The sequence below is a fragment of the Sander vitreus genome, chromosome 23, assembly GCF_031162955.1.
Source record: "Sander vitreus isolate 19-12246 chromosome 23, sanVit1, whole genome shotgun sequence".
NCBI classification, from domain to species: domain Eukaryota; kingdom Metazoa; phylum Chordata; class Actinopteri; order Perciformes; family Percidae; genus Sander; species Sander vitreus.
In genome coordinates, this window is record NC_135877.1 from 15,858,224 (window position 1) to 15,874,426 (window position 16,203).

The 16,203-nt window shown below is 43.3% G+C and overlaps 1 protein-coding gene across 2 annotated transcripts in view; it reads right to left on the minus strand.

The window, feature by feature from the left end:
- Positions 1–16,203, minus strand: part of anks1b (ankyrin repeat and sterile alpha motif domain containing 1B) — a 238,508-nt gene that overhangs the window by 107,603 nt on the left and 114,702 nt on the right. For both annotated transcript variants that reach the window (XM_078243136.1, XM_078243133.1), the window contains exon 11: positions 8,196–8,352. In XM_078243136.1, coding sequence (XP_078099262.1) covers positions 8,196–8,352 — 157 coding nt within the window. The remainder of the gene's footprint in view (positions 1–8,195; positions 8,353–16,203) is intronic.

Here is a 16,203-nt window from a genome sequence, read left to right on the forward strand (position 1 = left end):
TATGAGTATGCATATAATGCTGCATACAGTATACATAATACATCCATGAGTGTACAGTATATGTGAACTGTAGGGTATTATACCTACACTGTTTACATCCAGATGTTTAGGTTCACGTGTGTGTGTAGAGAGAGGCCCAGTCTCTGGGAAAATGTGAAACTTTGAAATGCTTTAACAGCTTTCACAGGATTCAGATATTGCATGCCAAGCACACATAGTACAGTACGTCTGGTACAAAGTATGATACAAAGATTTACACAAACGTGTCCTTGTGTACATTTAAGGCCAGCTGCACAGCTTCTTAATGCAGGCATGTGTAGAGGAGGAGTGTGTCTAAGTGAACACTTCGGTGTGAGCAAGAGTTTAAATCAGCTGTCCTCTTCCCGCCTGCCTAACAAGACAAAAACTGTCAATTTTATGTTCTTCAAGCTGTCAGTTCTGCCTCTACGCCACTCTGACAAGTAGGATTTCGTATATACAGTACTCTGTGTGTTTGTATGTGTGCGGGCATGTGTGTATAGCAGCTCACATATTTTATTCTATGTCAGAGAGGCAAATTGCAGCCTAGCTCGAGTGTGGGTGAGGGTGATAGTATGATTATATAGGGTATTTCACACTGTTCCTTAAGGTCTCCTAATAGGGTATGTAACATTGGTTGGGCTGAAAATGGCCCTGTTGCTATTTTATGGGCCCTTAAAGTGTAACTATTGCCAAAATGCAACCTAGGGTCTTTTTGTGAATGTACCCGAATCAAACTTTCGTTTAAAAGCATATTTAGGACGGAATCGCCACTTTTAAGATTTACCGTATTTTCGTTTATCAGTCAAATGGCCTTTTGAATGGGAGTGCTAGGGGCACTTTTATGCTAGCCTCAAAATAGCTATTTTTAAAACAACACGAAGGCTCGACACAACATGAAACTTTGCACTAAGTATCACCAGGGGCTCTACACCTTAACGAAAGCATTGACAACATTGTTTGTGTACCCAGAGTTTACTAAAAAGAAAGGAATAACTCACCGTAGCTCTTGTTGTTTCCGGCCGCTACCACCTCGGCAGTCAAAACGAGTCAATATCCGAATGCGAATGAACGGACTCCATATGAGGCTCCTTTTTCAACTATGAGGTCAACATTGTTTTTCAATAACGACAAAACAAGAAATAATCCGTGCATTTATATGGAACTAAGCTTTAGGAGCTTTCCATCTTTACTCTCCTCCCTGTTATGTTGCATTCGGAAATCAATTGTTTTTGACTGATAAAATGGCTGCAGCCGGAAACAACAAGACCTATGGTGAGTTGTTCCTTTCTTTTTAGTAAACTCTGGGTACACAAACAATGTTGTCAATACTTTTGTTAAGGTGTAGAGCCCCTGGTGATACTTCGAGCAAAGTTTAATGTTGTGTCGAGCCTTCTTAGTGTTTTAAAAATAGCTATTTTGAGGCTAGCATAAAAGTGCCCCTAGCACTCCCATTCAAAAGGCCATTTGACCGAAAAACGAGAACACGGTCAATCTTAAAAGTGACGCTTCAGTCCTAAATATGCTTTTAAACGAAAGTTTGACTCGGGTACATTCACAAAAAGACCCTAGGTTGCATTTTGGCGAGAGTTACGCTTTAACTACCCTGTGAATATGGCCCTATTTGTAACAAGAGCTTTTCTTCCAAATATGGTATGCTCATGAATATTGAAATGAGCTGCGCGGTGATTGGTTGAGCGAACCACATACACATTCATTGGAGACGAGACAGCACAATGTTATACATTGTTTGTCTGCTATTTCGTTATTAAATTCACTTCTGAGACTTTTTTATTTTGCAAATTTGGTAAGACGCGTCGGACTGGGCTTCATACCCAGGACTACCGGGGCTCAGGGCTCCGCGGAGCTGGCCGGCTGCTGGCATAACTATAGTATATTTACAGTTTGAATTTCGTCACGCCACTTATATTACAGCTACCCCAAGGTCTTACAAAGCTAACACTTGTGTCCGATTTCAACGGCTGCCGGCCGTGACGGAGCTCCATCTAGCTCACATGGGGCCGGGGTCTGTGAAGGAGGACAGGCCGGGCGGCGAGGCAGCAACCCAGGTAGCACCAGGCGCTGAACTCCGACACACAGTGGGACAGAATTTGCAATTAGCCATCAATTTTCGTAAAACGGCCCATATTTGACCTCTAAATAGTTGATTTCTCGCATAAAAAAAGTCTCAGAAGTGAATTGGTAGAGACTAGAGCCAAATAAGGAGGAGCCACTGAGTTGACGTCAACTCAGTGGTTCGTTGAGATTTGCCCGTTTTCAGAGGCAGTTTCAAATTGTGAGATTTGCAGAGGAAAGAGGTGTCAATGGGATTTTGAGGTTCTATGTATGTCCTATTTACCCACCAAACTGTCGTTATTCAACTATGACAAGGTAAAATCGGTTTTGCATTCTATCACCCCTTTAAACAAACTAAACTTGAGTAGAAATCTAAGACCCAAATCTGAAAAAAAAGAAAACATTGTAAAACTGTGTGAGCATGTGCAAACCATTTCCAAGCATTGATTTATCCGGGATGTATTACTGCTGCCTCTTTCTGGCCTGCAGGTCCCTCCTCACCACTCCGCCGCCTGTCTTCCTATCTCAAGGATCACATTTTACCTGCAATGCTTTTGTGTTGCTGCAATCTGGCTGTCAGCAAGGCAATCCTGTGGTGCAAAGCTACTGTGGTAGAACGGACTATAACAGCTAATCTACTGTTTCCCAGCACACACTTCAGAATCACAGATGCTGAGTTATTTTTAAGGAGGACTTTTGCTTCCAATAGAAAAAACTAGAATGCCCAGGTTAAAGCTGCAATCTCCAAATATTAAGCAATAGAGAGAAAACGTTAAGCTGTCATTGAGAATCTCTGCAAAACCTCAGTTGAAAACAGAGAAATATTCATGGGACGACATTGTGATACTTGCACAGGCTTTGCCAGTACTATAGGTATGTATCTAATGGCATTTTTCCATTACATGGTACCTGCTCGACTCGCCTCGACACACTGTTCGTTGTTGTTTTCCATTGCAGATTTTAGTACCGCCTCAGCGTGGCTGGTCGTCTTATATGCCGGCTCAATGCACACACCAGTGCACAAGTATAAACATCAAGCCACTTGAGCTTGTTTTACAGTTCTGTGGAGGCTCCACGCAGAGCTTTTGCCGTAGCCTATGTAAGTGGCCTGATGTTTATACTTGTGCGCTGGTGTGTGCGTCGAGCCGGCATGCGTGTGTATGTAGGCTACGGCGAAAGCTCTGCCTGGAGCCTCCGCAGAACTGTAACACAAGCGGCGCCGCAGTAAACTGCCGTGAACTAACGCGACACACACACAGAACGTCGAAGGTGTGTTGTTGTTGCCATAGCCAGAAGACACATTTTGTTTCAAATGAAGCTGGAGGCAGCAGCTGGCTAAACTATTTAATAATAGCGGGTTTGTTCAGGACACCCCCGTCTGTCGCTTTCACGTCACCTTTTGTTATCGGCTCAGCTCGCTTGGAACCTCGACTGAGGTGGTACTAAAAAAAGTACCTGTTAGCAGGTACCAGGTAGTTTTTTTCGTAATGGAAAACCAAAAAAGGCGAGTAGAGTCGAGGCGAGCAGGTACCATGTAATGGAAAAGTGCCATATTATCAAAGGCACCTCTATGTTTTGTTGGTTTGTGTTGAACAGACTTTGTCTGCACACATATATGAATAAATGAAATGCATGTGCCACCAAGTGCTGCAGCAGAAATGGATTCCCTCAGTTGTAACAAATGAAATTCAAATCAGAATAAGTACAATACAATAAGTATAATCCTGAGTTAGTGTACAAATGTACTGCCTTAGGACTCATTGAGTAGTAGAATTAAACTCCCCCACACTTTATGTGGCGTAAACTGCAGCTATTTCACAAGAATGACATGAATTAACGTAACGTGAATAAAACTTGAATGGATAAACTCATCCGTGAACATATACATTTTAAATCGGCAATGGTGTTTAACAATGAAAACTACAACTCCCATAATCCCACGCAACTTCAAGACATCATCAAAAGTCTGTTTTTACATCCGTTGTTTTGATTGAGAGACCCCTAGCATAAGAAAATTAAATATTGTACGTTTAAGTGATTTAATAAAGTAATTTAATTAAGACCGCCACACTCAACGCAGCAGTGTGGACCAACGCATACCATTCCATTTAAAAAAATGAATCTGATATAACATTTCTTTGGGTTTCTTGGCAGTGGGGTTGTCAGGTGCATAATGTGTAGTGACCTTATTTTGTGTGTTCCTAAAATTTACTTACTCATATTTATGTTATGGAATATTTTAACATTGTGGAAAAGTGAGGATGTTCCCTCTTTTAAGACCTGGCTAGCAGAGATATCCAACTTGCTACATATGGAGAAAGTACGATACAATGTCTCTCTCAACTCTGTAACCTTTGACGAAATGTGGCAACCATTTTTGTCTTATCTATCAAGAATGTCTTAAAATGCTTAATTTTTTGCACCTTTTCCTTGTTATTTGATACACTGTCGATTTTCACATGGTGACTGTATCAACTGGTTTTACTGTGTTTCTCAGAAGAGCAACCTTTCTTTCTTTTACTCTATTTCTTTTATTTGGACCGGTGTTTGTACATGTATATATAATGTATGCATACTTCTATACAATATTTTCTTTTTCATTTAGCTACTTAATTGTTAGTCTATTGTTATTGTTTTTTGCTTGTCTATGGGTGGGTTACTTTGCTGTGTTTTGATGTGCTTTTTTCTTGTTAAACAGAAAAGCTATAAACAAAATATAAAAAAAAATATATATATATATATTAAAAAAAAAGTTGATTTGCATCGGAAAAAATGATTATTTCATCCTATTTGCTAAATAAAACATCTGCCAGGAGGAAGATTTTTAAGACTTGATTACAGACCAGTTACTTATTGAGAATGATCACTTTATGCAATGTAATGCACCAAATCCCTCTCTCTCTCTCTCTTCCTCTTTTCTCTCATATCAATTCCTCTTTACCCATGTTCCTTCATCATCATATGCTCCCTCTCGGAAGCAGATGAAGAGAAACTGACTCACTCCCATGTCCAATTAGCCCGACATATGACTGAACTCAAAGCAGGAATCCAGTATTTTCGCTCCTGCTGTGTCACATATTCACATTCATGTAGATGGCTTAGCCTGAGACGACCCTCCAACTTCGTCGACTGAATGTATAATCTTCCCCCTCTCTGTCTCACACTCTCTCACCTTTCCTTACGGTCTGTCTCTCTGCAACAAGACAATATCTGCCGCCTGTACGACATTCTGCATTTCTCATCATTTTCAGCAGACATGACATTTTTATGGTGTCCTTCCTCACCTCTTCTGTCTTCTGACATTTGCATTTAGTTTTTCTGACTTGCTTTGCTCTCCCACATTACATGTTTATGTCTCGCTCTTTTTCTCTCTGTCTCTCTTTCATTTGGCCAGGTAACAGCACTCAAGAGAGCTGAGAACAAAGCGAACACCCACACTGCTCACTTAAGTCAGTGAAGCAATTTTCTACCAAAAGACACTTTGCTAACCTCCCATTTTACACACACACAAAATTTACACTGTACAGTATATGGACAGTTCAACTCTCCTATCCTGCCAAACACAGACGAGATAAAGCATGGGACAAGTCACACGCACACAAAACAAGCCTCTACAGTATCCTCTCGGAAGGAGAGGGGTGTCACTAGCAAGGCAGTTCCCATGGCAACATACAGGTGACTCACCAGCCAGTGATGCAGTTGCCGTGACAACATGCAGTGTGTAGCATCGCTATGGGAGGTGAGTGAAAGGGAAGAACACATTGTGGGTGTTTGTTGTCGTGGGTGTCGAAGTATAACGCAGTAGACCGAACTGAAAAGACACAGAAAACAGAATTGACTGAAGCGTCCGAGGGTAGAGGCTCAACATTGAATCCTAAACTAAAAACAGCTTTGATGTATCGAATTCTTATGAGTAATGTGAAAGGTGTTGCTCATGGTGATGAGCTCGAAGGTAATTATCAGACTCCCCTCAGCCCTAAGGATTTTTTTTTGCGTCTTTCAGCTCAGCTCATTGCTTTGGTTTGACTGTTTAGGTTCAGTCTCACCACTGAACCACAATCAGCGACAGGAGTTGGTTAAGACCAAAACAGAGCTAAAAGCTAGTAAGGAGTAAATCTTGTACTTACATTTATCAGGTGACCAGAAACACAATTCAAAATGAATGTAAATGTTGCTGGACATGTAAATAGGCATCTGTTTGCTAACATTTTTGCCATGATGTAATCTCCTTCGAAATTACCGGCAGCTCACGGTACTCTGTACCCGGCTCAGAGTCACCTATTATCAGATAAATGAACCACCAACTACTGCTGACCTGACAGAGCACCATGCGGCGCACTGGAGCCGGTGTTGAGGAGCTCTATTGCGGCTCAACAGACCGACGAGCGACCGAGCTGTGACGGAGGTCTGTAGCAGCTTAAACAACAAGCAACCGCCGCTTTGTAGCTCTGAAGCTCCTCTTCGCTTTTATCGCTAGTTACTACGAAGGAGCTTGCTACAGGTATACTACATTCACAAGACCATGGGATGTTAATGTACATTCCTCAGCAACAGGTGAAAATAGGGGCACGGTTGCGCAACTAAAGTTAAAATGAATTGAACTTTTAGGCGAGGAACGAGAAGTGAATTACCTGTATGTGCAAAAACAGCTTATCGCACACATCTGTTTTGTTGTTGCATGTTGTTGGGAGGGCAGGCCGCCCCCCCAAAACAATGGTAGGGGGAAACACTCAAACCAATATATATTTCCACACAATTGGTATGAATAATCATAATGGTATACATGCCTATGTGTGTGTGTGTGCGTGCATGCGTGCATGTGTGCATGCATGTATGAGTCAAAACAAAATAAAGTTACAACTTTTTTGAGCAATTTCTTTGTCATCTGCAGATTTATTTTAAGTAGGGGGGGGAATCAATTTAAATCGTAAATCAGATTTTTTGTGAAAACAATCAGGGATTTTTTTTTTTTAGGCCATATCGCCCAGCCCAACTCCGCCCTGCGGCCCTTTGCTGCATGTCATTCCCCCTCTCTCTCCCCTTTCATGTCTTCAACTGTCCAGTATAAATAAAGGCAAAAATGCCCAAAAAATAATCTTAAAAAAATAAATAAATAAAAAATAAGACTGGTCTGAAGCCACAAAAGCCTTTAAACAACCTGTAAACAGACTGAAAATTGGTTGCGTTCCCCTTTTTAAGATGATGTTCACAAGGTGATAAAGTGTCTGTCCAGAGAGAACTTAACATATGGAATGATAAACAAGCGCACATATACAGTATGTGATCTGGACAGGACTAACATCTGATCACCCAACCTCCCCTAAAGAAATAAATCCCATCCAAACACTGCTATAGGCATAAATTCAACAATGTATCCCAGACAACATTGTTTTCACGCTCTCCCACATTTTCCACACCTGTTTATTGCAATAAAACTTGTGTTAATGTTGATAAACAATACACTTGGCTTAAAGTTGTGATCTTTATAACAGCGGGACGTACATATGGATCCTCGAACATGATCACGCTGGAAGGCACCATATGTTCCGCTGTCCAATTATTTTAAGTAGACTTTTTAAAACGACCAAAAACAAAGTGTGTAAGAAGATCCACAAGAAATAAATACTGTCAAAGAAAAAGAGGGAGTGAGAGCGCTGGCAGCAATTATCATGACCCAAGCACTCAGAACACAGCAGTAACCTTGCTGAGGGAGGTTTGGAAGGACTAATATAGTATTTAATATACTTGTAACTCTAGATTCTTTATGCAAGAAGTTCTATTACAGATTTTTTCTTTCCCCAAAATGTTTCCAACGCTGATGTTAGCAATGCTTTTATGAGAAAAAAAAAAGTAACTTTACTACAAATTGATGATACATTTTAATGGAGTAAGGCTCCTCTGTCAGACAAGTTGATTAAGAAATACACTAAATGCATACTTTAATTACATATGAGGCTTCCAGTTCCTGGCTGTGCAGTATTACCTAAGTCACTACAATGAGAAATAATTAACTTTTTGCATGAGGATGGCATCATCTGCCTTTTAGGAATTAAAACTGCAGGTGACACACTGATTTCAACAACAAGGAAGTGTTGGCCTACCATTGCGTGGAAAGGCGTTGAGCTGGTGGTTGATATCGAGGGAGCAGGGTTTGCGTGTGACGGCTGTAGTCACGGACTCATACGGGTTGTCCTCGTCCTCTGGCAGGAAAACATCCAGAGATGGCGAGGCGACAATCTCTGCTGAACGCTTTGAATCCTGGGAGAAGGGCAGAGAGAAAAACACATATAGAGAAATGTAAGGGCAATCCGTTAAACATACCACATTACCCAGTAACAGAGTGTGCACAATCTGATGGAAAAAGTGGTTTAAAACTACCAGCAATTCCACATTCATTGAGCTAAACACAAACACACAACCATTATTAATTATGTACTGGAGCCATACTGGCCTATTATCCCTTCCAACAGACCCATACATTATGTATTATGTTGATAAATTGTGTTTGGAAAGCAAATTAGGAGCCCTCTTAGTGAGTTTAGATGCACAATATTACACCAAAGAGAGTCATTTTGAGTTAATTAGCTGAATGTGATGTCTGCACATAAAGCACAGCAAACACGGCAAAAGAAAAGCAAAAGGAGACGTTTAATGTGAGCTTGCTAATGTGTGGTAAAGAGTGTCTATCCAGGGCCAAAGGTCCCCATCTTTTTGTTTATATTTGCCTGAGGTGCATCATAAGAAACAGAAAGAAAACAACACATCAGCTCAGTAATCTCTCAGTTCAGCTCAAGGCTATCCATTCAAGTCAAACCACGTCGTTCACACATTTGGATTATCATGAAAGATTTAGGTCGATGCTCAAAGCAAACACTGAAAATAAAGGGTTGTAAAAAGTTTGAACCTTTCTTTCTGCTTCTCTCTTAACGGACCGAACTTTTGGGTTTTGTTTTCTTTGATCAACGAGGTTACGAGGAAAAAAAAAAGAGCTGTATCAAGGTCTCTGCAAGTGCTGCTGGAGTTCTGACCTCTTTAAACTTCTTTTCTCTCTCCATGCACCTTGTATGTAGGTGAAGCTGTGCCAAAAACCCCACTCTGCTTCTATTATGCGACTCTGAGACGCACTCACTGTGAAAGAACAATACTACACCAACATCATCCAGTCTCTCACTGCAAGCAATGATGACGGTCTTACAATAAAGTTGTTCTATATACTACCAGTGCTGGAGTTTTGACCTCTTCAGTCTCAATTTCTCAACTTCCATCTCCTACAAAACTGTGAGACCGGCAAAGATTAGGGATAAGTAACAGGGAATCGTATGTTGATTAATCTGGTAAGAATCAGTCCATCATTTTTAGATTTAAGGGTTTTATGTGATAAATGTGCAAGAAAATAGCTACACCGCAAAATCCTTTAACATTTTACAGATATGTTTTATAGAGAGATACAATGGCTTTTTTTCAATGTATTAACTCCCTAACTGATGAAAGAGGGGGCTGTTATTAAAGCGTAACTTTCACCAAAATGCAACCTAGGGTCTTTTTGTGAATGTACCCGAGTGAAAAGAGGAGCTGCAGCAATGTGCAGTACAACAAAAATATGGTGTTTTTTGAAAATTAAACCATGTAAACCTATTCTGGTACAACCTCAAAATACAATTATGAACCCGAAAATGAGCATAATATGGCCACTTTAAGATCTATCCTCTGACGGTGCAATAGCTTCACACATGGTGTGAATGAATTTTAAAAAAAACAGCAAAAGAACTGATGAGAAACGGGACACAAAATTCCCTCAAACACAACAGAGAAAGAAACCTGCAAGCAGGTTTACCAATTAATGCGACCAGGAGTACGAGACCATCTCTGAATAAATATGACTTCATTTGTTATGCTTGGACAGGCAAAAACATTTCAACAAATATATTTTTTAGTGTTGGATCCTACTGTAGCCGGAATCCTTTCCTGTCTCTCTCTTAACTGTCTTGGAAAGAAAAAAATCCATCCATCCATCTTCGTCCGCTTATCCGGTATCGGGTTGCGGGGGTAGCAGCTCCAGCAGGGGACCCCAAACTTCCCTTTCCCGAGCCACATTAACCAGCTCCGACTGGGGGATCCCGAGGCGTTCCTAGGCCAAGTTGGAGATATAATCCTTCCACCTAGTCCTGGGTCTTCCCCGAGGCCTCCTCCCAGCTGGATGTGCCTGGAACACCTCCCTAAGGAGGCGCCCAGGGGGCATCCTTACCAGATGCCCGAACCACCTCAACTGGCTCCTTTCGACACGAAGGAGCAGCGGCTCTACTCTGAGCTCCTCAAGGATGACTGAGCTTCTCACCATATCTCTAAGAGAGACGCCAGCCACCCTCCTGAGGAAGCCCATTTCGGCCACTTGTACCCTGGATCTTGTTCTTTCGGTCATGACCCAGCCTTCATGACCATAGGTGAGGGTAGGAACGAAAACAGACCGGTAGATTGAGAGCTTTGCCTTCTGGCTCAGCTCTCTTTTCGTCACAACGGTGCGATAAATTTAATGTAATACCGCATCCGCTGCGCCGATTCTCCGACCAATCTCCCGCTCCATTGTCCCCTCACTCGCGAACAAGACCCCAAGGTACTTGAACTCCTTCACTTGGGGTAAGGACTTATTCCCTACCTGGAGAAGGCACTCCATCGGTTTCCTGCTGAGAACCATGGCCTCTGATTTAGAGGTGCTGATCCTCATCCCAGCCGCTTCACACTCGGCTGCGAACCGATCCAGTGAGTGCTGAAAGTCACAGGCCGATGATGCCATCAGGACCACATCATCTGCAAAAAGCGGCGATGAGATCCCCAGCCCACCGAACTGCAACCCCTCTCCACCCCGACTACGCCTCGTTATCCTGTCCATAAATACTACAAACAGGATTGGTGACAAAGCGCAGCCCTGGCGGAGGCCAACTCTCACCTGAAATGAGACCGACTTACTGCCGAGAACCCGGACACAGCTCTCACTTTGGTCGTACAGAGATTGGATGGCCCTGAGAAGGGACCCCCTCACCCCATACTCCCGCAGCACCTCCCACAGTATCTCCCGGGGGACCCGGTCGTACGCCTTCTCCAGATCCACAAAACACATGTAGACCGGTTGGGCATACTCCCAGGCTCCCTCCAGGATCCTTGCGAGAGTAAAGATGTAGTCCGTTGTTCCACGACCAGGACGGAATACGCATTGTTCCTCTTCAACCTCAGGTTCAACTATCGACCAAACCCTCCTTTCCAGCACCTTGGAGTAGACTTTACCGGGGAGGCTGAGAAGTGTGATACCCCTGTAATTGGCACACACCCTCTGGTCCCCCTTTTTGAAAAGGGGAACCACCACCCCAGTCTGCCACTCCTCAGGCACCGTCCCAGACTTCCACGCAATGTTGACAATGTACCCCTCCACACCCAGAGTTTTACGCATTTCTGGACGGATCTCATCAATCCCTGGGGCTTTGCCACTGTGGAGTTGTTTAACTACCGCAGCAACTTGAATTGACAACAATCCCCCATCATCCTCCAGCTCTGCCTCTACCATAGAGGGCATATTAGTCGAATTTAGGAGTTCCTCAAAGTGCTCCTTCCACCGCCCTATTACCTCCTCAGTTGAGGTCAACAGCATCCCATCCTTACTGTACACATCTTGGATGGTTCCCCGCTTCCCCCTCCTGAGGTGGTGAACGGTTTTCCAGAAGCACCTTGGTGCCGACTAGAGATGCACCGATTGACCGGCCGGTGACCGGAATTGGCCGATTTTCACGTCATCGGCCATGACCGGGGACCTGCCGGTCAGACTGACATATGCCGATTTTATGCCGGTCAAATGCACTCAGGCGCCGCATGATTTACATCGCGCAACAGCAACACAACACGTGCACATGCAGGGTTTCCACTATATGCATGTAGCAGCGGCGCACTGCCGCTACATCAGCTGTTTATGAAATGTCATACAGTCGTAATTATACACGGCTCAAACAGTCAGCCGCTCTCTCTCTCCCCCCTCTGAGGCTGCACTCACGCAGGTCCTGTGAAATATGACAACTACAGTTTATCGGAAAATAGCGTTGGGCACACTGACTTTGATGAATTTACTGTTCATCAGACCCCAGATGAGACGAGAAGCTAACGTTAGCAAACGCTGTGATCCCTCTGCCTCTGTCGACCCGCTGGCCGCTGTAGGAGACGCTGTGAATAAAAAAATTTTTTTTAAAAAGAGACGCTGTATTCCTCCGACAAGCTGTATTAACGTTACTGTTAAAAACGCTTTCCAGGTTAGTGGGGCTGCATACCGCTCAAAACCAACATTAAAAACGTAGTAATCTTTAAAGAGTTTAGTTTTGTTGTTAAACTGTGTGTAAAATGAGCGGTGACGTTAAATCATCTGTTTCAGGTAACGGCACTCTAGGGTACCGTCTATTTGCTGGATTGTCCCGAGGTAATTGTCGGTAGCTTACGTTAGCAGATAAGCCTCTTGACAGCAACGGTAGTGTTCACATTTATGCACAATGACACATAACGCAAACTTGCTAAAAAAGAACTACACGCTGTTTTCAGGTAACGCTACTATTGACATTCAAACAGGCCTGTGTGTGCGTTTTGAGAAATATCTTTATAGCCTACTGCATTAAGGCTATATTTATTTTATTTTTATTTGTTATTTTTATATTATTTTATTGCCATTACCTGTTTGCCCTGTTTTCATACATACAGAAGTTTAGTTTGCTAAATATATCAAATTTCTTTTGTTGGATAATGGATGTGAAAAGAAGGAAATGGTTCTTCTATAACATTGCACTTTAGATGTGTGTGAATTTCCCACCAGGAGTAATTTATATAGTTGTATTTTATAGCGATCGATTATCTATTTAAAAAATGTTCTATGCAAAATGTAACATTTTCTATTAAAGAAAAGATAGAAAATAAATATCTGTGTGTGCTGTAAAGTGGTTAGAAAAAATGAAATCGGAATCGGCTAAAATCGGTATCGGCTGGCCTAACTCAAAGAAAATCGGAATCGGCCTAGAAAGTTGTAATAGGTGCATCTCTAGTGCCGACCGAAAGTCATTCTCCATGTCTTCTCCGAACTTCTCCCACACCTGCTGCTTTGCCTCTTTCACGGCAGAGGCTGCAGCCCTTCGGGCCCTTCGGTACCTTGCAACTGCCTCTGGAGTCCTCTGGGATAAGATATCCCGGAAAGACTCCTCCTTCAGTCGGACGGTTTCCCTGACCGCCGGTGTCCACCACGGTGTTCGTGGGTTACCGCCCCTTGAGGCACCTAAGACCGCAGCTCCTCTCCGTAGTTTCAGCAATGGAAACTCTGAACATTGTCCACTTGGGTTCAATGCCCCCAGCCTCCACAGGGATGCACGAAAAGCTCCGCCGGAGGTGTGAGTTGAAAGTCTGTCGGACAGGGGCCTCCTCCAGACGTTCCCAACTTACCCGCACTACCCGTTTGGGCTTACCAGGTCTGTCCAGCATCTTCCGCCACCCCCTGACCCAACTCACCACCAGATGGTGATCGGTTGACAGCTCCGCCCCTCTCTTCACCCGAGTGTCCAAAACATACGGCCTCAGATCAGATGAAACGATTATAAAATCGATCATTGACCTTTGGCCTAGGGTGCTCTGGTACCAAGTACACTTATGAGCATCCCTATGTTCGAACATGGTGTTCGTTATAGACAATCCATGACTTGCACAGAAGTCCAACAACAAACAACCACCCTGGTTTAGATCAGGGAGGCCGTTCCTCCCAATCACGCCTCTCCATGTGTCTCCATCATTGCCCATGTGCGCGTTGAAGTCCCCCAGCAGAACTATGGAGTCCCCCACTGGAGCCCCATGCAGGACTCCACTCAAGGTCTCCAAGAAGGCTGAATACTCCGAACTCTTGTTTGGTGCATATGCACAAACAACAGTCAGAGTTTTCCCCCCCACAACCCGCAGGCGTAGGGAAGCGACCTTCTCGTCCACCGGGGTAAACTCCAACATAGCGGCACTCAGCCGGGGGCTTGTGAGTATCCCCACGCCCGCCCGGCGCCTCACACCCTGGGCAACTCCGGAGAAGAAAAGAGTCCAACCCCTATCAAGGAGTATGGTTCCAGAACCGAGACTGTGCGTAGAGGTAAGCATCACCTAATCTAACCGGTAGCACTCCACCTCCCACACAAGTTCCGGCTCTTTTCCCCACAGAGAGGTGACATTCCACGTCCCCAGAGCCAGCGTCTGCTGCCCGGGTCTGGTCCGTCGAGGCCCCTGACCTTCACTGCCACCCGTGTGACAAGAGAAGAAAATGAAAATATATAATCTGTAAATGAGTAAAATATAATAACTTAATTACATGCATAATTACTTAATTAAATGATTCAATTAATTAAATGAGTACATTTTAATTAATCTTAAAAAAAAAAGTAACCTCTATCCATTTTATGATACGGCTCTCACTAAAAAAAAAAGTAAATCCTGAAACACACTAGAAAAAAAAACAGTTGTCATTTCTGACAGTATGTTATTATATCTGACTTCGGGTATTCGAGGAGAATTTCAGATTGCATTTTGCTGCAGCATTGGTGAAAAGGTTGAGACCCAAAGGGCTCCAAGAGAGAGCTGAGGACCAAAAGGTCCCTTATCTCTGAGGCAGATGTGTACCCAGAAAGAATGAAAAACAAGAGTGAGTGATGTGAACCAGGGGAAAAGGTTACAGGGACGAGCGTCATTTCAGCCAAAGAGACAAAACATTTCTTTAAAGCAACGCAGCCTCCTGATGTCTTCCTTTTCCCTTTAACGCAACACTCTATCATCATTTCCGAAGTGTCACTTGGCAACCTGCCCCTGGTTGTACCTTTCCCCATGTCACCATAGTATTAAGTTGTGGTTGTGGCTACGACAGTTCTCAACCGTGCGCCACATAAATCTCTCAACCCTCTGACTCTCTCTCTCTCCCTCCCCCCCCTCTCAGCCTCCTTTCCTCATTCAACAGCCATTAATCTTCCTTTCATCATCTGCTACTACATTACCCAGACTGCACCAGGCCATCAATCACACACTGAGCACACTCAAAATGGATTAATCATTCTGGCTGACAGAACAATCAGTCCCTTGATGATTTCTCTCACTCACACTCAATCTCAGAATTTCACACAACATTTTATTAAAAGGTCTACAAACTACCCCCCCCCCCCCCCCTTCGGTTCCCCCCTCCCTTTTCTCTCCCCATCAGCACTCAATTAGAATGCCATTACCAGCTAATAGAGACCCAGTCAGTCTTTTATGCCTTCACTGTGGCCCGGCCTCAGCTGATACAGATTTGACGTGACAACCTGGTTAGGTGCAGATTTCACTCACAGAGCTGAAAGAAGGCTGAGAGCACTCTGATGGAGCCATACAGAGCTGCTGCGAGTTCCCTGCTCCTACAGTACATAAAGACTCTGAATTATAAACTGTATCTGACAGCTCAGATTAAAGGAGCCATTAATCATCTTCATATTCATTTTGAGGGTTTAGTCAAATTGTGATTTCGAAAGCAAGAGGTGGCCTTAACAAACCACTAAACTGCATTTCATACAGTGTGTTGACATGCACTTAGGTAGCCTATTTAAGCTTGGCTTTCGGCAGTATCCTGATTTCTAAAACCCATGTAAACCAGAAACCAGGATTCTGTAATTGGGGTAGATACTTGTCATTTGTTTTGCCAGGTATTGTACGCTGGAATGGAATGGAAACAGCAACCTCTGCTAGTTGTGTACAAAACGCAGGACACCGGAGTGAGATTGTAGACTGAGGTTTGTCTCCAGAGTGCTGCATTTGGTAAGGGTCAGGCAACGAGTAGTTCAGTTAAGGTTAGTGTAATCGTGGTTTGGGTTAAATGTTTATAAAGTATGTCCTGTCTCGCACTTAGGTCACTTTTTACTTTTTTAATATTTAGCCAAGACCACAAACCCTAACATTAAAAAAAAAAAAAAACGGTGAAAGTGCTTAAATATAAACAAATCCTGCTCTAGTTGCTGCGTGCAGATAGTGCAGGAAAAATAAATGATATAGTGGTGAGAAATATAGTGAGAAACAGTCAGTGCACATTTTTCTGCAGAAACA